Source organism: Asterias rubens, chromosome 15 (assembly GCF_902459465.1).
Source record: "Asterias rubens chromosome 15, eAstRub1.3, whole genome shotgun sequence".
Classification (NCBI taxonomy): Eukaryota; Metazoa; Echinodermata; class Asteroidea; order Forcipulatida; family Asteriidae; genus Asterias; species Asterias rubens.
In genome coordinates, this window is record NC_047076.1 from 14,232,559 (window position 1) to 14,255,641 (window position 23,083).

Genomic DNA, 23,083 nt, shown 5'->3' on the forward strand with positions numbered 1-23,083 from the left:
TATTCTCCAACAATGTCATAGCCATTGGCGACAGCTCCCCCCCCCCATGTCCCTTGATTTTGATGCAGCATTAGTCTTAGACCTTGGTCGTCGATCTCATGCTTGAATCCCTTTAATTGTGGACTTTAAGATTCCAGACCTTGGTCTCAACTGTGTGGGCTCAAAACCTTGGTTGACACTCCTAAAACCTCGGGCCGCAGATCTGTGTGTCTGATGAGACCAGGCCCAGAAGGTCAAGGTTAAGGTAAAGACCATGAGTCTGGCAGCTAAAGGCTGAGCCCAAAAGGCTAAGACCAGTAGGGGAACTCTGAGACCAGAAAGTCCAGACCAAGACAAGAAGGTCAAGGCTAAGGTGAAGACCATGAGTCCGGCAGCCAAAGGCTGAGCCCAAAAGGCTAAGACCAGTAGGGGAACTCTGAGACCTCTGAGACCAGAAGGTCCAGACCAAGACATGAAGGTCAAGGCTAAGGTGAAGACCATGAGTCCGGCAGCCAAAGGCTGAGCCCAAAAGGCTAAGACCAGTAGGGGAACTCTGAGACCAGAAAGTCCAGACCAAGACAAGAAGGTCAAGGCTAAGGTGAAGACCATGAGTCTGGCAGCCAAAAGCTGAGCCCAAAAGGCCAAGCCTAAGACCAGTAGGGGAACTCTGAGACCAGAAAGTCCAGACCAAGACAAGAAGGTCAAGGCTAAGGTGAAGACCATGAGTCCGGCAGCCAAAGGCTGAGCCCAAAAGGCCAAGCCTAAGACCAGTAGGGGAACTCTGAGACCAGAAAGTCCAGACCAAGACATGAAGGTCCCTGCTTCCGTAAGCGCCGATTCTGTGCTTACGGTAAGCAGAGCCATGAAATTGGGCCCAGTAGGGGAAGACTGAGACCAGCAAAACTCGGTATCCTGACCTACAAAATTGAAGTACTGTCACAAAAACAAATGAACACTATTTGTCATAATGAAATTTGCATTCAAAGTTTTATATGGACCAAAATAGGCAATCAATAGAATAATCACAAATTAAAAGTTTGAACTATTTAGCAATTAACCAGACTACATGGACTACTACTACTTGATTAATTTGTTTGTTTAATATTGGCCGTTGTTCACCTAAGATTACATACACATTAATAACAGGGTTTACAAAAGAAGGCCCCCCCCCCCCTCGAAAAAACAAAACCACCCAAACAAACCTGAACAAACAAACAAAGAAACTCCCCCAGCAACCCCAAATAAAGAATTATGCATAGTTAGTTGCTATGGCAGTCAGCAATGTGTATACAGATTAAAGCAAATACACAATAATAAGCTTTAGTGTTTTATCTGAATAATGACGAATATAACAAATACCAACATCAGCCTATCAAACTTTAGATCTCTCATCTGCAACACAGGCATATCATATCAATGTTTTTGATGTAACAATCATTACTTCAATTTGAATGATATTACAGCATTATTGACCCAATTCATCTGAGGTCATCGTCAGATAAATCTTGGATGCGCCATTTTGGTTGTCAATGTCTCTGCGCGTTATTTAGTGAAGTGCGCATTTTAGGCGACGCAGTGTTTACCAGTACACTGTAAGCCAATTGACCATCAAAATGGCGAGCGTGGCACAGTCGCCGCGTGTGACATGCGTGCAGTCCAACCATGCTACTAATAATGATCTTATAATAGCCAAATCATTATAACAGAATCTATTATGTAGACTATAAGAGCAAGTTCGAGAGTGCACAATGGTTAACTATAGTTTGACCACTTGCACTCGAACCCAGGCTGGTTGACCATTGGTTGACTACTCTGGTCGACCACTTGGAACCAACCTCAAGCCCATGGTTTCTTCACTGGTCCCAACAGCATGTTCCATTCTAACATGTGTAAAGCGCAGAGGGGAACCAGTGACACTATAGCGAAAAATGCGAAAGGTTGACTTGACTTCCAAATGATTTGTTCGAGTGAGTGTGTCACTGCGCATGTACGTTGCTGGTCAGTAGCCAAGCACGGGTTGACTAAATGTGCCCACTCGAACTTGCCCTAGTAATAATTATCAACCGATAATTACCACAAAATCAACAGCAGAATACCATCACTCAATACAATGTGAACCACTTTATTCACCCATCAAATTTAATACTCATCATAGCATTTTTCCTTTAGCAATTATGTCAGGGTTATACTTGTGATAAAGTGTTTTAAATATGTTTTTTTATAATGTTTGCAAATAAGGTTCCCATGTCAGAGCTATAATATGTACGTGTAATGTGTGATGAAAATTAAACTTTATCACATGAGACTTGCACATTCTATTGAGCAATATGATTTCAAGTGTTAGTTAAAGATGCAGTCTAGTGCAGTTTTAAATGACAGGCTTTATGTAGGATTTCAAACTTCGCATGGTGGAATATTAAGTTTTGCAGTACATGTAAATGAAAACTATCTCCTTATAAGCTGCAGAAATATCTCACAACCAGTTACATGGTACAGATAGTAGGAGGGTTATCTTGAGCCTCAACTATTTAGAGAATGTTCATCTGACAAAATATAAATCAAGCTATTGTTATACCTTGTTACATTGATTCCACCGTATAGGGTGCATTTGATTAGCTTTCCTTTGTCAAACCCTGTGCTCACTCAGGTGAGCCCCTGACAAGAGCTAATCGAACGATCACCACCATCTTGTGGTGACATCATTACACCTCAGGCCAGCCCCAAGTGACCTACTCTACAAGCTGACCCGGGTGAGCCCCTGGAATGATGTCAAAGCTATTCAAACGCAGACCAAGGGAAGCTAATCAAACGCACCCATTGATTCCACCAAATACATGCTCTCCTCATATTTCCATTTTAGATGAACACATAATATGACATAATTAAATGTGTTTAATTTGAGTTCAGTGTTGTATTGTGTGTAACTGCACCAGCACCCTATAACCTTAAGATAAATGCAGTATTCCACTAACAAGTATTATCTTCAAGCAATATTGAATCCTCAAGCTTGATTGGTCAACCCATGGCAAGAAAAGGTGTGATATAAACCTACATCACTCGTCCCATATCACAACCTGCATACTGCGCTGCTCTAACTCATTGTATTGCGCTATTTTAAGCTAAGAAAATGTACAGCCGTTCAAAAGCAGTTCCATCACTTATTGCAACTGCGTGTAGCTTCCTTGAAGATAAACTTATTCTCACACGCACTTGTGAAATGGAAAATATAGCGCGTCTGCGGCCCATATTGGGCACAAAATCACTATATTTCTTTGCATTCTACTCGGGCTTATTATTAACAAAAAATACTGCATGTAATCAACAGTATGCTTGCAAATGTTGAAGAGTACTCTTTTATTGATGTGGAGGTCAATGGCCTGCTACAGACCTGTATAATGAGAGAATTTGTCTGTTCTCTACATTACATTAGAACCGCTGTAACTAAACTAAAGCTTGGAAGAAAAAGCAGTCAGTCAGGACCCTTTTGGTGGAGAATCAATGTTTAGTATCGCTATTGCAAAAAGGAGCATAACCAAAACTGGAGTAGAAGGATAAAGATCTAATATACATGTCAATAAGAAATGCTGTTTGTAACATGAGCATCAAACAAATCAATTGTATAAAGTCGTGCAATCAATCATTTGACATTCTTAATGAGTGTAGTATTCTTGAGCAATGACAATGAGGTAATCTTGGGTCCAACATATCTTATATGTTATAATAAAAAGGAACCACAAAAAACACTACATTCTTCAAAATTGAACTGGGTTATGGGTAGCTGTAAATTTATGCCTACATGTATTTTCACATAAATTGTAAACATGTATGCATTAATATATATATATAAATCCTGTTTGAATAAAAAGTTTCCCAAAACATTGAAAGAACATGTGAAACAAAACAATAACCAGCCTACATTAGCAAAGTGATCATTCTGTATGCAATGACAGTTATAACTGTCTCAGAGCTGTACCTACTAGCATGCGAGTCATAACTTACTTCTGGAAAATAATTCAGACATATTTTCACTTTAAGTCGATATTAAAAAATTATTATGATACTCGCCCATCTTGGTATAAAGTTCTTCAAATGTTTGGAAACTTCTTATATACAAAATCTATTGAATAGTAAACAAGGTAGTAATAGTAGTAACATCCAAAACAATGTACATTTACTTTTGAGTTTTGAATAGTTGAAACCATTCACAGCAATCAATAAAATCAACATCGAAAATGACATGACAATCTTTGTAGTGATCACCTATAACTAATAAGTGTGTGTATTTGAGAAGAACCAAAGATTGTATACAATTACTTGGCTCCTGTAAGCTTCATCAATCCCTCGGTGCTCATTGATTTAGGACGTTCGAGGGGCAGACCAAGTGCTCTATCCCACACCAGAGATGACAAAGTCCCTAGTGCTCTAGATACTCCAAACAACACTGTGTAGTAATTCATCTCGGTCATGCCATAATACTGTAAGAAATAGTCAGAATAATAATTAATAATTATAAATTTATAACGCGCACATACCTGTCTCAATAGAGACACCCAAGGCGCACAAAAAAGAAAGTCAATGTAACATTTAACAGAAAACCTCCCTATTGAATGTATATTTGATACTAACCTGCAAGAGTACACCACTGTGTGCATCCACATTAGGCCATGGATTCTTAGCTTTCCCATGCTCCAACAAGGTGTCAGGAACCACCTTATATATCTGAGATACTAACTTAAAGAGGGGGTCGTCTGGCAGGTGTTCCAATGCAAACTGACGCTGACAAGTATATCTTGGATCAGTCTTCCTCAATACAGCATGTCCATAGCCGGGTACAACCTGGTCAACAAAAACAAATTCCCATCAAGCTAAAGACTGTAGTTTTAAGACAGTGGACACTATTGGTAACTTTCAAAGATCAGTCTTCTCACTTGGTGTGTCTCAACATATGCATAAAATAACAAACCTGTGAAAATTTGAGCTCAATTGGTCGTCGGAGTTGCGAGATAATAATGAAAGAAAAAATAACCCTTGTCACACACGAAGTTGTGTGCTTTCAGATGCTTGATTTCGAGACCTCACATTCTAAATCTGAGGTCTCGAAATCAAATTCGTGGACAATTACATCTTTCTCAAAAAACTACATCACTGTAGAGGGAGACGTTTCTCACAATGTTTTATACTATCAACCTCTCCCTATTGCTAGTTGCAGCGCTGGTAATACGACAATGTACACACGAACACTGCGCGGGTACCATGCACAAACTTTGTTACACGTACGCCGTGTGGAACAGTGGAATTTTTATCAAATGTTGGGGAAAACTAATTTCCATCATAGTTTCGTGGTTTTTCAAGGTTGAATTGTTCCAAACCCAAATAATTCTGAATGTTAAAGGAATAATCTTTCAGTTAAACTTCATGCTGGGTAAGAAATGTTGCTAAAATCATGAGAAACATGCACGGGGAAATTGCGAATGTTCCCTGGTCTTCAAGCCGAGTATACCCGTGGGGGTTGATGTTATGCGCTGAGTGACAGCTGTCTTACTATGTTTTGACTTGACGAAACAAAACTCGCATTTCAAGTTGGAAATATCAACGCAAATGGCTCTAAAATTTCAGGTAAACATTGTCAAACTTATTGTTGAAATCGTCTACACATTGTAATCTAACTTCTTGTTGAGTTGTTTGTTCATTTTGGTAATTTTGTTTGCCTGACTACGGGGGGTTAAAAATTGATGTTTTCATTATCGTAAACAAATATTATTTTAATGAGTGTGTGAGACGTCGCGTTTTTAAAATTAATTTTTCTGGCGTTTGTGTTTTCCAAAACGGGTCGTAAAATTAAACGGGTCAAGGTCGTCAAAAATTCCACATTATTTCAGACAGGAAGGTCGTATGATCTTGATTTTTACTTCATTTAAAATGTTAAGATTTGCTTGTTTGGATTATTATGATAAACGCAAAAGTGAAATTCACTAGACATGCCTCATTTCGTTAGAGCGGGTCACAAATTGTTTTGCTGTTCAATGGTTCCCATAGAAAGTCCACAACTTTGCCATGACTTTCAGGATAAAATGAAGCAGTTCTTAGACAATTCTTGTATGGACACATTAAAATAACAAGACTGATTGAAAATGTTTCTTACCTGTCCAGATTGCAGGGTATTCCAGATGAATTCCTTCAACTGTGCATCAGATACTTCACCTCCTAATTGTTCTTGAAGCTTGGTTATCCACACTAATACTTCCTACAGTGTAAATCAATGTAAATACATGAATTCAATATTGAGAGGCATTCTGAACACCATACAATCATTGCATACTGTGACGGGGTCCATAGCTATTTGTATACCTGAGGCAAAGCCGAGGGTGCCATTTCACCCCCCCAGGATGTACAAGACACAGGGACCACCGTCCAAGCCACAGCGTACAACAATTCTTCTGTTACACCTTGTTTACATTATTTATTTTCTCGAGCGCTTTTGTCATCTTCAAACATTATTTCGACGGACTATGCATACATGTAGTTTACTAAGCGGCAGACAGTTGAATAACCATCGAGTTCAACACTTTCAACATGTTGAAAGCGTTGAACTCGATGGACGAGATAAACCTTTAAGAAATAGGTGAGGGGAACACAAAGTCTATCCTTTGATGTTCTTAAGTTGTTCTTGAACATTGTCATCAACTTAATTGTTATCCAGTATCCTTAAAGACAGTGGACACTAATGGTAATTATCAAAGAATAGCCTTCACAGTTGGTGTATCTCAACATATGCATAAAATAACAAACCTGTGAACGTTTGAGCTCAATTGGTCTTCAAAGTTGCGAGATAATAATGAAAGAAAATACACCCTTGTCACAAGGAGTTGTGTGCTTTCAGATGCTTAATTTCAAGACCTCAAGTTCTAAATCTGAGATCTCGAAATCAAATTCATGGAAATTTACTTCTTTCTCGAAAACTACTCACTTCAGAGGGAGTCGTTTCTTACAATGTTTTATACTATCAACCTCTCCCCCATTACTCGTCACCAAGTAAGTTTTTATGCTAATAATTATTTTGAGTAATTACCAATAGTGTCCACTGCCTGCAAAGACATTTCCCGATATTTTCAGTGGGTTTGCTAGCAGGCATCATTTCATACTGACCTGGTTTGCTAATCCATGCAATGGTCCTGCGAGACCATTCATTCCGGCAGCCAAGCTGAGGTAGGGGTCCGATAGAGCACTGCCTACCAGATGGACTGTATGTGCACTAACATTCCCTCCCTCATGGTCACTGTCATCAGCAAAATAAAACTCTTTGTTTACCATCACAATGTATTTATGTTTCTTCAAACGCGGCGACTGTGCCACGCGCACCATTTTGGTGGTTAATAGGTATACGTGTAAAAGCCACGTTGCATAAAATGCCAATTCACTAAATAGCGCAAAGAGCGACCTTGCCCACGCCAACAGTATGGCGCATCCAAGATTATTCTGATGATGATGTCAGGTGAATTGGGTCCATACATCAATCTCTGAATATGTAAAGTAAACACACTTCTCAGGAAATTCTCTTAAGATAATAATGATAATAATAAACCATTCTTATAGACTACACGTATTTGAACTTTGTTTACAATAAGTGTGACCTTGTACATTCTTTGGCTAGTCTGGCAGGCAAGAGACTGACTGGTCATTCAAGAAAGTTAACATTTTATGTCATAATTTCCACATAAATCCAAGAGTTATGAAAGTAAAAGCTGGACAAGTTTTACAATGTGCTCCCTTTCATCATATCAAAAGTTGATACAAATTGGACAGTGCAATATCCTTAAAATATAAGGTTTTATAGTTTCTTCCATTAGGCTGTGTACAAATCATGCCTGCAGGAAGTCCAGGCTTTGTGGCTCTTTCGTAAACATGTGATGTCACAGGTTACATCGTCTATATAGTGCAGTTCACCGTGAGGTCCCTATGCACTGTAAAAGGAAATCAACAATTGTCCAAAGAAAATAGATTTACCTGTGAATGGTAAGGTAGAGTCTCATGAGTTCTTTAAACATTTCATCGTCATAACCCAGCATTGCAGCAAAGTTTCCTGACCAGTCAAGATTGACATCAATGGGACATACACTGGTTCCTTCTCTGTAGAGATTACGGTAGATAGTGGCAGCAACGGTAGTCAGCTTGGCACACAAATCCATAGCATCTTCATATGCATACTACCAACAACAGACATCATACAATTATTAGTATTTATTTTAAAGGATTTGGGTTCCTTTTTGTAACACAAAACACAATGTCCACAGATTCCCATTAAACTTACACTGTTTGAAGATCATGATAGTAGAAAGTGTATCATAAAATATTAGTTAGAAATTTTAGAAATGAGAAAAACAATGTCATGAAAATACGTTTTTACATGCTAATATAATTTTCGTCTCATGATAACTTATAATAAAAAAATACATACATAAAATTTCAATTTCAAAGAGTAATAAAACTGGGCCTTTGAAACATTAGATGAACATCTTTACTGTACATCTTTACTGTGCATTTTCTACGTCTTCTCCTTCTCTTTGGAAAAAACTCCCCTTAACATCAAAGACGCACAAACTCTGGATATATTCAAACGACTTCTCAAAACTGACTTATTAAACTCTAACTAGTTTTGTTTGTTTTTCTTTTTTGACTTTGTACAGCGCATTGGGACTCTGTGTGTGATGCGCTTTACAAGAATGGTGTATTATTAGTATTATTATTATTAAATGTCACAATGGTCAAGTGGTAAGACTGCAGGACTTGCAATCACAAGGTTGTGGGATCAAATCTCCCAGCTAACCGCTGATTTCACAATGACTAGAATAAATATTGTCGTCTAGTTACTGAATCGCAGTTTTTTGATTTGTGTAATTTGTAATCATAGACGTTAAACCAATGTTTGTGTGAGAGAAATTGGTTGCTGCCAGCTTGGTGTCTATATCCCTTTGTGGGAGTTTGCCGAGAAGATCATTCAAACAAACAAACAAACAACAAACATCAAATCATTTACTACTTACTCACAAAGGGGCTAGTCATTAATGTCTATGCTTCATCCTTTATATGCATTGTAATTAACTAGTGAAATATACCCAATGGCTATCAATATGTGTCACTAGTTAAGGTAAGAGTCTTTACTAATTCCCACTTCAGATTCGCATTGTCATGATTTGTACACATCTTCAATTCCACTCTTTTAGTTTATACAGTTTTCTCAGTTTGTAGGCAGTTAATTTGAACTTTCCATTATTACATGGGTAAATAGCATTTGGTAGTAAATAATGTTTGGCAGCTATGAATATATTATCTACCAGGCCAAGCCACAGAAGTATGTTGTAAAAGAATTGTATACTTATTTATATTAGATTTGCCTAAAGGGTCTACATAGGTACTTTTTGTAGGACACAAAACACATTGCCACAGATTTACATTAAACGTACACAGTTTGAAGAAAATGATGGTAGAAAGCTTCCCTTGAAATGTTACTTGCTGAGGTGCTGAGATGAGTAAAACAAGTCAAGAAAATAGTTTTCACATTTTCATAACATTGTGTTACTCCTTCCTCAAAACCTACAGCACCTCAGCAACTAACATTTTAAGGTACATATGTAAGCTATCTACTATCATTATCTTCAAGCGGTGCGTTTTATGCAAACCTGTGGACATAATATTTCATGTTACAAATAGTACCCAAAGTCTTCGATTACCAAGTGAAAGATATGAAGAGTGCATGTAAAGGCCGGTTTATAGTCAGTTGCGCGATGGTCGCCGATGGAAATCTTGATGCACGATCCTAAAAACCCCCAGTTTATAGTCATCAGCGAGACCTAAAAAAACTGTGTCTTTTTTTTCGTACGTCAAGATTTCCATCGCCCGACCATCAAGCGAGCGACTATAACTCAGCACTAAGACTACCTACCTCCCAGTAAGATGCTTTGTTGACACCATCGGTATAGGCCTGTGCAAACTTACTATCACTGTTCATTGCAGTAATAGCTGCACTGAATTGTGACATAGGATGTAAGGATGATGGGAAGTTGTTCAGCATCTGAGCTACATGAGAAGGAACAGCCCCACGAGCAGCCCACTCCTTGGACACTGCATCAGTCTGTCAACAAAGAATCAATCAATTCAAAAAACGTTATACCAAAATGTCACTTGTTTGCATCACTGCATGACCTGTATCACCTGATTTTCAATGAAGCATTTTGCATCCCATGTAAGTAACACCCTGTTCAGACAGGCGCTCCATTGTTGCGCCGACCCAAATAGATTAGAAGCGACTCTAGGGCGACCCAATTAACTTTTTGTTTCAGACAGGTGAACTCAACCTACATGTAACATTTACATTTGGTTCGGCTCATAACAAGATCGACGTCTGAAACCAAGGCTACTAAATGGTAGTAAAGGCAGTGGACATTATTGGTAATTACTCAAAATAATTATAAAACCTTACTTGGTAATGAGTAATGGGGAGAGGTGATAGTATAAAACATTGGGAGAAACGGCTCCCTCTGAAGTGATGTAGTTTATGAGAAAGAAGTAATTTTCCAGGAATTTGAATTCGAGACCTCAAGTTTAGAATTTGAAGTCTCGAAATCAAGCATCTGAAAGCACACAACTACGTGTGACAAGGTGGTTTTTTCTTTCATAGTTATCTCGCAACTTTGACGACCAATCAAGCTAAAATTTTCATAGGTTTGTTATTTTATGCATATTTTGAGATACAGCAAGTTAGAAGACTGGTCTTTGACAATTACCAAAGGTGTTCAATGTCTTTAATACCATGTTAGATTGAATACCTGTTGTTGAGTTGGAAGCTCTCCCGTCATTAACAGCCAGAATAATCCTTCAGGGAGTGGCTCACTACCTCCTGGAGCTTTAGGCAACTTTTCTTGGCAGTCTGGAATGGTATGCCCACGGAAACGAATTCCTTCTTCTGCATCCAACACTGATGTTTCTGTGACTAAACCTTTGATACCACGCATACCTCCATAGAGCTTAAATAAAACAAACAAACAAATAATGACAAATTAAAGGAAAAATATTCAAAAGCGTACAAATAGGATGACCTGGATGTAAGATGAACAAGTGTCACGTTTTATGACGGGCAAAATACAAATTAAATCAAAGTTAAATTGGCTGATTTCCCAGAAGGCTTGAGATACTAGAATAACATCTCCCTGATAACCGCACAATCAAATGACAAGAAGGAATTAAAAATTTCAAGAGAAAAAGTTTATGTATAAAAAACACATTTTGTTGGTAATTTGAAGTTTCTACAGTGCACATGCTAATATACACAATGACCAATGCTCATCATACATAAGTTGTAAATGAATGGTAAAAGCATACCTGATCCACCATGACTTCACCGATCACCTTAGTCCCATGACTCTTACGAAATGCTTGCACTTCCTTCTGCTTAATGGGCACCAAGTCAGCCATCACATCCTTCAAATTCTGCACAAATCAATCACAGTCAACATTCAAAGTATAGTTACAAATAATCTGCTTATATCAAAACTGATTTTCAAAAAGCAAAAAGTATTTTATCCTCTTATTCTTAAAGACACTGGGTACTATTAGTAATTGTCAAAGACCAGTCTTCTCACTTGGTGTATCTCAACATTTATGCATAAAATAACAAACCAGTGAAAATTTGAGCTTAATTGGTCGTCAAAGTTGCGAGATAACTATGAAGGAAAAAAACATCCTTGTCACACGAAGTTGTGTGCTTTCAGATGCTTGATTTCGAGACCTCAAATTTCAAATCTGAGGTCTTGAAATGAAATTCGTGGAAAATTACTTCTTGCTCAAAAACTATGGGACTTCAGAGGGAGCCGTTTCTAACAATGTTTTATAATATCAACCTCTCCCCATTACTCGTTACCAAGTAAGGATTTATGCTAATAATAATTTTGCTATCATGGAATATTAAACTCATGGTGTAATATTTCCATTACAAGTCATACTTACTGTTGAATCCGAGACATTCCTCATTCCACAAGCCAATGATGGTAAGACATTCTAGTACAAACAAAAAACGCAAACAAAAACTGGTCAATCATCTACAACATGTCTTGTATGAATAGGATAAATTAAATGCAATATTAAGTTAAAATAGATTTCAACTAACTACATTGGCCCTATCTTCCTTTTTTGGTGGAAGAGTAAAGCACTTTTCACTTAAAACAATTACCAAGGTCCCTTGCTGCAATGCTGATTGTTAAGCAGTTGTCATGACGCATGGTGGCTGATTTAGGAAGTTTTCAAACAGCTTTTGAGCAAAAATACAACCAACCAATGTGCGCTTTGACGGTGCACACATCACTGGTAACCAGGGAATGACTGAAATCAGCGACATATATTAAGCTATTGCTAACAAGCTATGAACATGTTATCAAATTTGGATTTCATATTTAAGTGAAACAATTAATAATAATTTGTTGATTAGTTTTACCTAACGGTATACAAAATCCCAGACAAAACCTAATCAATGAGAGATGATTTGATTATGTTTTATCAGTCAGGAATATTGTGTATAATCTTTGGGATTATTTTGATAGCAGCAATCAGACTACTGGGGTTGGGGGCAGGACTTTGTCACTTTGTGAAAACTGTGACAACATGATTGCATTTAAAACAAAATGAAATGTGCTTCTCTGTGTGTACTTGAACTGTACACTTTGATGTGTGTCTGGCCTGTACCTGTATGCATAGTATGAAAAACCTTTGAGGGAAGGTCAGTTACAGTAAAACATGTCCAGGCACCAACATTCCCAAACAAATCTTTTTCTCTTCTGAAAGTGTTAAGTCAAACTTGGCAGACTTAAATAAAATACATTGCAATCATATACACCAGTCCGGGCACGCAAGTAATGAGCATCATGCCTTTTGCTGCGGTGTCTTTAGTGCCTAGATTATGCACGAAGACCCTGCAGTTGTTACATTTTGTCAATAGAGGGCGCTACCAATTTTATTTTGTCGGATTGGTCTATTGACCTACCACACAGCATTAAACAAGTGCATTCCCCAGTCATCTGACATCATTGATTCAGACAACACACCCCAAATCTTCAATTTAGGTGTTTTAGGGCCTATAGATATGAAATATTGCCATATGAAAGAAAATGGTGCCTGAAATATTCAGTTGATTTTGTGCAAAACCCAATATTCAATTTGGTTTTTCCCTTGAAAACATGACCACCTCATTTTACCTCATTTTATTAAATGTTACAGGTTGCATGATGTGTTTATTGTTTACTAGAAGATAATATTGAATTCACTCTTCCAAAAACTATGGATGCATACTCAAAGCTTGTATTCCAGAATGATTTAGACAATCATGTAACGTACACAACGATGTAACGTGGGAAGGATGTGATGGCGCCATACGGAAACTTTTCGAAACTATGATGATAATTGGTCCGCTATTCTAGAGGAGTAGCTAGGTCAGTGTGTAAATTTACATAAGACTAGGCCCTATATATTTATAATATACTAAAAAGTCGGGGATCTTTATGATTTTATATGAAGTTACCCAAACGGTAGTTGCGATAACGTGGTATCTTTGAATTTGGTTAATACATTATTATTAATTATAGGCCTACTTGAATCTATCTAAAAATCTATGAACAAATCCATCAAAAATATTTATTTACGTTACAATTTTTATAATAAATGAGCTTGCTTTTCAAATATATTGAAACACAATTTAAAACTCCGACCAGACAGCCAGAAATGGATTGAAAAATGCTTATTTTTAATACATTTTATTTGATCTTTTATCTACCGTATTATCTAGGCCTACTTATACTTTTGGTAGAAACCTCTGTAAAATTTATACAACAAAATTATGATTTGATTACATTTATGATGTACGTTGGTGCTGGAGGCAAGGATACAAAGGATATGGGGGGGGGGGGGTAGTTAGGAAGACTCAAACTTAACCGGTCTTATCAGCACTCAGACTCAGACAGAGATGGACAGAGGCAGGAATCATTGAAATTAAATCAGATAATTTTCAATTTCATATTGATTCATGACTCATGACAATTGACATGATGACTGATCGACCACACACACTTTTCGACTTACTTTGGCTTGGAGAAATGTTCGTCTCGATATCACCTTCAGCAAAGACATATTGACTGCAACAAAAATGCAAAACAATATAAAGCAAATAACTAGGAGGGTCAACGTTCAGACTCAATTGGAATTCAGTTCTGTCCGCTCTCGCTCCAACAACCCCCGTCGACCGTTCGAGTTATACAGTTCAGTTGTTAAGAGAGTGTGAGGGAGATTTGGGGCTGATGCATGCAGTGTGCAGTAAAATCGACCTACATCACTGTACTTTCGAAACAACGGCTTCAGCTCAAAAATCGGTTCAGGCTAGATTGGCCCCGCGGTTGTTTGGCCAGTTGTGCGTGTTTTTGCTTACATGCTCGGGGCTTCAGACGAAAGGACAGATCCTGAAGCCGAATCCAAAGTGGAAGCCGTGGTTTCGAAAAGGGCCTATTTGAAAGATACCAGACCAGAAAGGTATTATTTTCGTTGGTACTCGGTAAATCATTCGTGTACCTCATATTAAGTTACTTACCAGCGAAGATGATAGTGCATTTCATGCATGTCATGTGTATGGAGCGGCTTCTTTGAGAAGTTACTGAAATTTGTACTCAGAATCAAGCTCCTATTCCCAAATCCTAAAGAAGAGAGTCCTTCATTCAAGAGAAGTACTAGCCACTTAATAGTAGTACCTTTGAATCCACCTCGCACAGCACATCAATCAAATTCAAGATGGTATGTTAATTATTTATGTATCAATAAATTCATCATTGACTGTTTTAATTTTTTATTGTTTGTTCTGACCTGTTTTGTTTGTTGTATTGTATTGTAATTTTTATTTTTAATTGTTAAAAAAAAAATATACAAGGAAGTCATTATAATTATTGAATTTTGGTTGGTTGGAGTATGAAATGGTATTGATATGTTCGCAGCAGCAGGGCACTGGTACGTAGTTGTACCGCCATGGCCGGCCAGAGACAGCTCTCTGAGTCTGACTCTGAGTCTGACCTCTGAGCTCGACCATTCGGATAGTTGTTGCAAAAGAGCAATAGAGCTGGGAGCTTGGATGATTGGTCATCTTTAGTGGCTGAATTGAAACTACTATTTTCAGACTTTATTTTTTAGATTTTCTTCCAGTCCGAGTATTGTAATTTTTAGTTTTTTCATATTTTTAATTCACAGTATTTTTGTTTAACATAATAACACTTGAGTTGTTTGTTAATGTTTTAAGTAATGTCGTCACAGTTAGTAATGATTAACTTGGTATCATCATTTTGTTTTTCCTCTTTTTGTAGAGTATTATGTCATATAATGGCTCTGCCGTTCTGGCAATGATCGGCAAAGACTGTGTCGCTATAGCAGCTGATAGACGTTTTGGAATCCAAGCACAAACTGTTTCTATGGACTGCCAGAAGCTGTTTGAAATGGGTCCCAGGCTGTACGTTGGTCTTTCTGGTCTTGCCACAGATGTACAGACAGTGTAAGTACCATCTCTACTAGCCCATACAACTAAATATTGTTGTACTAGACTAGGCACTTAACAACACACCTTTTGCTTGTTCTGTATTCTGATTGGCTGAAACATGGTCACGTGGGGTGAATAGTGATCGTGCATGCGTGTTTTGCAGGAACAATGCCCGCTGGTCACTAGTTTTTGAAAATAGTGCCTGGTTACAGGGCCCTCTCTTGTCTTGAACCGTGAACAGCAACTCAGAACTTCCTTTCTTTTCCAGATTTCAGTTCTAATTTTACATTTAAGACCAAGGTGTGTTTACAAAACACAAATTTGCAATGAATAATTCGCAGCCGTTCAACTCTGGGCAACTCACTTGCTAATATCCTGTGAAAGGAAGGTTGTGACGTCAATTTAACGTCAAATTCGGTTCGTAGGAAGTATGATCCAGGCTTTACACTGTAAGAATCAAATAAACTAATTGTGACATTTTGAGGCATTTAATATAAAAAAACTTAAAAATTATTACCATTTCACTACTTCCACATTATGTATGCAACTTAATGTAAAATTTAAAAAGAAAAAATGTTTATCATCTTTTGTTGCTCTCCTTTCCCCTCTCATTTTAGTGCTAATCGTCTGAAATTTCGTCTCAACCTGTACTGTCTGAGGGAAAACAGAGATATCAAGCCCAAGACATTTATGAATATGGTGTCAAACTTACTCTACGAGAGAAGGTGAGGAAACCTGCAACGCCCCACTGTGTAGACTTATTTGTAAAGGAATCATATGTCAGGCTTAAAGGCACTGGACACTATTGTTAAACACTCTAAATAAATGTTGGCATAAAAACTTACTTGGTAAGGAGCAACGGAGAGCTATTGATAGAATAAAACACAGTGATAAACAGCTCCCTGTGACAAAGATTTTGAGAAAGAGGTAATTTCTCACTAAAATATTAGCAGACTTCAGGCCTGAAGCCTTTTATGAGACATCTGAAAGCACACAAATTTGTGTAACAAGGGTGTTTTTTCCTTAATTATTTTCTTGCAACTTCGATGACCAATTGAGCCCAAATTTTCACAGGTTTCATTTTATGCTAGTAGGGATACACCCAGTGAAGTTAACAAACATGTCAAGTGCCTTTAAAGGCAGTGGATACTATTGGTAATTACTCAAAAAAGTTGTCAGCATAAAAACTTACTGAGTAATGAGTAATGGAGAGCTGCTGATAGTATAAAACATTGTGAGAAGCGGCTCCCTCTGACGTATGTATTGTAATTTTTTAGAAAGAAGTAATTTCTCACTAAAATATTTGAACTGAGTTCAAGACCTCAGCTGAGTTCTTGAATTCAAGCATCTGAAAGCACACAACTTTTGCAACACGGGTGTTTTTTCTTCCATTATTATATCGTAACTTATACGACCAATTGAGTTCAAATTTTCACAGGTTTGCTATTTTATGCATATGTTGAACTTTGTACCACTGTGCGTGCTTGTGTGAAGCAGACTGCGCTATGGTATTTGTGAAGATTCTTGTTTCCATGTGTGCACCACTGCTGTGTGTTATGCGTGAAAATTATGGGCTAAATCATTCCTTCATAGTATCACAGGCAAAGCGACGTGGGACTGTTGTTTTTTTGGTCTATTTTCTGTGCCATTTTTAGAGATGAATGTTGCACTCAGATATCCTTGAATATAATTTTTTTCAGGAAGAAAAAGCATGCTGGCAATAACAAGAAAAGGGAACGGCAAAAATTGTTGAAGGGCATTGCGGCAATTGGTGGGGGCAATGACGGCAAATGAAGTATCAGGGCTGCCCCTCTTGCTATTAGTCAACGTTTGCTTTGTACTTGGCTAGACCAATCAACATTGCTTTGACCTTTTTCTTTGCTGCAGATTTGGACCATACTTCACAGAACCAGTTATTGCAGGACTTGATCCTAAAACCAGTGAGCCATTCATTTGTAATCTAGATCTGATTGGTTGTCCAATGTTTACTGATGACTTTGTAGTAGCTGGAACATGTACAGAACAACTTTATGGCATGTGTGAATCTCTCTGGGTGCCCAATCTGGTAAGTTTGGAATATCTATTTTTTTTCAATGTCATTGAGGATGTATATTATACAAATATAACATGGTTTGAGGTTGACTTGTCAATATTATCTCCCTGAGGTATATTGGAAGTTGACTAACCGAGGGAACTAATTTGCCGAGTCTCGGGAACTATTTTGCCAGCTTCCAATACCGGGTGGAGCTCATATCGACTAATCATCCGTTATAAACCATGTTATATTTGTTTTACACTACTTCATACATATTCAGTTACCAGAACATGATTCGGAGCAAGGGTAAATGACGACTGTGAAATAAAATGCACATGATGAGTTTGTTCATATTTTGGATGTTCGCTAGAGCGATGTTAGTGCATGTATGCAACAGTACTACAATCATAAAGTGCATGACAAGTAGAATGGCGCCCGGGCTGACCAGGGGCCAATTTCATAGAGCTGCTTAAGCAAAAAATTTGCTTAAGCACGAAAATAGCTCGCTTGTTTTACACATGTTACTGGCCAAAATTTCATGCCATATACATGGCTTGTGACTGGTATTTAGCTGTTGTTTACTTAGCTTAACAATTGAGTGGAGTCTTGGCCGGTAATCTGATTTTACTAAGCAAGGATTTTTTTGCTTAAGCAAAATTTTGTGCTTAAGCAGCTCTATGAAATTGAGCCCAGTCGTACAGTGCTAATGTGCATGACAAGTATTGTCATGCGTCTAAACCATGTGCTGGATTACTCGCGTGCGCGCTTGGTAAATATAAAAATAAACACCTGGCACGTGATGATGACTATGTATGAGGTATTAGTAATATAGACTAGTGTATTACTAACCCAATTACATGTGTGGGGTTGTAACTTACATTGGAGAGGTTTTAACTTGCATTAAAAGCAGTCGATGCTTGGAGTAAGATGCGTACACTTTAGTGACAATACTTTTACAGGTTCTTGTTAATGTTTGTCTTTTCACATGCTCCATAAGCAAGCACGATATAAACACAGCACTACTACTGTCCTACTACAACTAGATTTAACACATCCTGAGCAGATAGGCATCTGCATAGTTAAATAATTTTGTTTACACTGCAAGCAGCAATGCACTGCACAGATCACCAGTGAAAGGGCCCATAGAGATGATAAATATTATATTAAAGTATTTTTATATGTCAGACAGTTTCCCTATTCCTATTGGTGGAGAGCGCGTCACATGGGGGTGTTTAAATGGTTGATAATGACCAGCTGGAGCTGTTTATAAGCGGATGTTTTCGGATAGGTTTAAGCGGTTAGCCCAGTTTCTGGGGGTGATCAATCTCGCTGTGCCATTTTAAACCATAAATTTTACAGAGTTTCTTATTTAATTAGGTCTTTTAACCAATAAGGCATTTATGAATAGGAATAAAATAGTAGTCACTCGTTCTTAAACTGACGTTTAAAACCTTGCAGGGTCGTGGCCTTGCGATAAAGGCCTTCACCGCCAGGACCCTGCCGGTTTTAAACAGCAGTTTAAGAACTCGTCGCTACCCTTTTGTTCCCTTAATTCAACATTTATATTGACCATCACCTGATTACAGGAATAATTACGCAACAATTAGGTTATTTTTCCTGTAATGCATTAGTGGAGCTTGAAAATTGTCTGTTGTATTTGATAAAGTTTATAACCTGAAACGATACTTTGTTCATACTTTACTCTTGTGCTGCTTGATATTGACAGGAGCCTGATGACCTTTTTGAGACAGCTTCTCAAGCATTACTAAATGCTGTAGATAGAGATGCAGTATCTGGTTGGGGAGCTGTGGTCCACATCATGTGAGTAGCAATAGGACTAATCAAATAATAAACCTCCAGGGAAACTGACCAGCAGCCGATTTCGCAAAACACTAGGATTACTCCTATTTGGAGTTAGGATGAGTAACTCGTCCTATCTTAGGATAAGTTTATTTCTTACTTTATTACGCCTTTTAACCAAAACTGAATGGGAATAAAAGAGTAGTGACTCGTTCTATCACGGCCGTTTAAAACCTTGCAGGGTCGTTGTCGTGTGATAAAGGCCTCAGTCGAAGGCGAGGGCCTTTATCACATGGCAACTGCACTGCCTGATTTAAACGGCCATGAAAGAACTCGTCCCTACCCTTTTATTGCCATGTTTACACATTTTTCCTGTTGATATTTGTATTGATATTAATGTTCTTTTGTTTTCTTAAATTCTATGATTCTTACAGTGAGAAAGACAAAATCACCACAAGGACGGTGAAAGGAAGGATGGACTGATCTCAAACGAACCCAAAATACTGTACAGTATGTGATGACTTGTGTAAACCCCAATTGATGAAATAGAACGATCCAGTAGGCTCTGCCCACGATGCACATGGGAGCAAGTACACGTTGGGCTCAATGCCTTTCTGCACAACCTTATTTGTCAGACCTTCATTGCGGTGTGTTTGGTCAATATGCAATGGGGCGGAGCTTAATGGATCGGTCTATTGTCATCACTGGTGAATGGGTCCTGGAATTGAGCTACTTCATAATCACTTCAACCAATGGACCCTCATGAAATATGTAATCATGAAATTGCAAATAGCCCATGAGAACTAACATTTTGGTTTGCAAAACTGAGGGGACATCGCACTGTTTTGTACATGGCTAATGGCCTGCGATACGAGACAGGATTGTGAGTCTGCTTAAAGCACAACTCTGGCGTTTGCCAACCAGTAGGGTATGTGTGCATGCATGAATGTAATTAGCATTTTTCATGAAAAGGGTCCATTGGACTGGAACTACATATAGATATCACTAGCAAGCACATCAAAAATGGCCAAAAATTGTTACCATCTAAAAACTTACACATTTAAATAAAATGTACTTCGGATGTTGCTAGCGTTTGGACTGACAGTTTTTATATTATTTGGATACTCTTGTGAAATGTGCTAGGGTCTATTTTATGACAAAGACACAAACCATTGTTGCAAAAAGATGCAAAGTCATTTCTGTATATGGTGATATATTATACATATTTCATTAATCTGTCTCATTGTGAGTTTTCTTGAATTGGCAATAGTAATCACTTTACTGCAAAGTTTTAAGTTCTTTTAATTAAATACTTTCAGATAATAGACCTTTGTCACGGTGTGGTCATCTTGATTTTACTCCATTTCAACTCAATGTAACCAAACTAAGGCTGAACAAAATAATAGTCTGGTGCCACGCGCAATGAATGTTAGCATCCATTACGGTTATTGGAAACAGGGAACATTCCCAAGATGGTGACACGTGATAAAAGTCTGTTGAGCCTGTTTGCAGCTCTTCATGTTATGATAATTAGCTTACACTTGAGCTTTTATACATATAGAAAATGCTGGTTATGCTGCTGGCTTTACCAGTGTTTGCCTCAGTGAGTAGAAGTTTTGTTCAACTTACAAACATAACGTCCCAACATTGTGTTTTATAAAAAGAATAGGATTCGTTACATTGCATGGTGAGGTATCAATATATATTTGGTGTGCAGTAACACCATGTGTGTATCTACTTGCCAGGTAGAGTTTGTTCTTAAGACAGTTCTTATCAGAACTGAGATGTCTCCCGAACATCCGATAAATCTACTCCGCGATTGTAGAATAAAGCCAGACAGTTCTCTAAAAAGAAACTCTACATGGCAAGTACAATATACATGTACATTAAAGTTAAAGCTCTCCCACAATGTGTACTGACTACCATTCAGTGACATTTTCATACAAGAACAGTAGATCCTCATCACTGGTTCATTGTTTGAAGGGGGAAATAACATTGTGAGAAACGGCTCCCTCTGAAGTGGCACAGTTTTCAAGAAAGAAGTAATTTCCATGAATTTGATTTCGAGACCTCAGATTTAGAACTTTAGGTCTGAAAATCAACCATCTAAGCGCACACTACTTCGTATGACAAGGGTGTTTTTTTCTTTCATTATTATCTCGCAAGTTGGATGACCGATTGAGCTCAAATTTTCACAGGTCTATTATTTTGTGCATATATGTTGAGATACACCAACTGTGAAGGCTAGCTAGTCTTTGACAATTACCAATAGTGTGCACTGCCTTTAAGACCCTCTTTACATGCATGTTTTGTTTTGGCCTAATTCTCTTGATATCAAAATAAAATTTCTTACAAAGATAGACAATACTGCATCTGTATGAGTGTGTGTTTTCTATCTTTATTTTAAATCCATTTGCCGGCTGGACAATGTAAGAACGTTGCAAAAGATCAATGTTACAACCTCTTTCCCATGGTAGGTCTGTACCCAGCCTCCATTTTTTTCTTCAAATGTTTTTCCGATGTGACCTGCCTGGTTCTTCTATCGCGGTGGGTGAGCATGAAACCAAGCTTTCTGCTCTGCTGATATATAAAAACAAAGAGTCAATCCAACAGCTTTATTCTACGTACTGTATCTCTTTGGAACTCCTTGGCTGGTGCTTGTTTCCCTCCATCATACAATCTAGACTGTTTTAAGAGGAATTCCAATTCATATCTTCAGCTCCCCCCGAGTTCCATCTTTAGTTTATGTCTTCTTGCAGCCCCTTACCAAGAATAACTTCTTTTTGCTGTTGCAAACTTGCATTGAAAACAAGGTGAAAATAAGAAGATACAAGATCATCTGTGAATATTTGAGAAAGAAGTCTGACAAACAATTTCAATTGCTATTATTTACATGTAATAATTGTTGTGTACGAAAGTGTTCATGTACTTTGCATGTTTCAGCTAGTGTGTCCTTTGTAATAGCCACAAAGTTTAACAACTTGCTCCCTAGCCTAGGTAAACTTTCCTTTGTAATAGCTACAAAGTTTAACAACTTGCTCCCTAGCTTAGGTAAACTTTCCTTTGTAATAGCCACAAAGTTTAACAACTTGCTCCCTAGCTTAGGTAAACTTTCCTTTGTAATAGCTACAAAGTTTAACAACTTGCTCCCTAGCTTAGGTAAACTTTCCTTTGTAATAGCCACAAAGTTTAACAACTTGCTCCCTAGCCTAGGTAAACTTTCCTTTGTAATAGCTACAAAGTTTAACAACTTGCTCCCTAGCTTAGGTAAACTTTCCTTTGTAATAGCTACAAAGTTTAACAACTTGCTCCCTAGCCTAGGTAAACTTTCCTTTGTAATAGCTACAAAGTTTAACAACTTGCTCCCTAGCTTAGGTAAACTTTCCTTTGTAATAGCCACAAAGTTTAACAACTTGCTCCCTAGCCTAGGTAAACTTTCCTTTGTAATAGCTACAAAGTTTAACAACTTGCTCCCTAGCCTAGGTAAACTTTCCTTTGTAATAGCCACAAAGTTTAACAACTTGCTCCCTAGGTAAACTTTCCTTTGTAATAGCTACAAAGTTTAACAACTTGCTCCCTAGCCTAGGTAAACTTTCCTTTGTAATAGCCACAAAGTTTAACAACTTGCTCCCTAGCTTAGGTAAACTTTCCTTTGTAATAGCTACAAAGTTTAACAACTTGCTCCCTAGCCTAGGTAAACTTTCCTTTGTAATAGC

General features: G+C 37.8%; 2 protein-coding genes across 3 annotated transcripts; one reads left to right on the forward strand and one right to left on the reverse strand.

The window, feature by feature from the left end:
* Window positions 1-947: 947 nt before the first annotated feature.
* LOC117299892 (citrate synthase, mitochondrial-like) lies at window positions 948-14,326 on the reverse strand. Its single transcript, XM_033783481.1, has 10 exons — window positions 14,101-14,326; window positions 11,980-12,030; window positions 11,356-11,463; window positions 10,803-11,000; window positions 9,920-10,108; window positions 7,984-8,183; window positions 7,126-7,255; window positions 6,122-6,223; window positions 4,606-4,815; window positions 948-4,454 (listed from the first exon to the last, which is right to left on the reverse strand). The coding sequence occupies exons 1-10, from the start codon at window positions 14,146-14,148 to the stop codon at window positions 4,290-4,292; spliced, it is 1,401 nt and encodes a 466-aa protein (XP_033639372.1). The 5' UTR covers window positions 14,149-14,326; the 3' UTR covers window positions 948-4,289.
* Window positions 14,327-14,601: 275 nt separating this feature from the next.
* Window positions 14,602-21,054, forward strand: LOC117299894 (proteasome subunit beta type-3-like). Of its 2 annotated transcripts, none has more exons than XM_033783486.1 (6): window positions 14,602-14,802; window positions 15,363-15,547; window positions 16,150-16,257; window positions 17,420-17,597; window positions 19,294-19,388; window positions 19,802-21,054. In XM_033783486.1, exons 1-6 carry the CDS (start codon window positions 14,800-14,802, stop codon window positions 19,848-19,850), a joined length of 618 nt encoding a protein of 205 aa, XP_033639377.1. In that variant the 5' UTR covers window positions 14,602-14,799; the 3' UTR covers window positions 19,851-21,054. The 2 variants fall into 2 exon arrangements, with proteins under 2 accessions (XP_033639377.1, XP_033639378.1); XM_033783487.1 differs by lacking the exon at window positions 14,602-14,802 and adding an exon at window positions 15,024-15,214.
* Window positions 21,055-23,083: the final 2,029 nt, after the last annotated feature.

Coding starts and splice junctions, on each gene's coding strand:
- LOC117299892 (XM_033783481.1), bottom strand. CDS start 14,148: ATGTCTTTGCTGAAGGTGATATCGAGACGAACATTTCTCCAAGCCAAA. Junction 11,464..11,979: donor GGAATGTCTCGGATTCAACA/GTAAGTATGACT, acceptor TGATTTGTGCAG/AATTTGAAGGATGTGATGGC. Junction 7,256..7,983: donor CTCTACCTTACCATTCACAG/GTAAATCTATTT, acceptor TGCTGATGACAG/TGACCATGAGGGAGGGAATG.
- LOC117299894 (XM_033783486.1), top strand. Junction 16,258..17,419: donor AACTTACTCTACGAGAGAAG/GTGAGGAAACCT, acceptor TCTTTGCTGCAG/ATTTGGACCATACTTCACAG. Junction 17,598..19,293: donor CTCTCTGGGTGCCCAATCTG/GTAAGTTTGGAA, acceptor TGATATTGACAG/GAGCCTGATGACCTTTTTGA.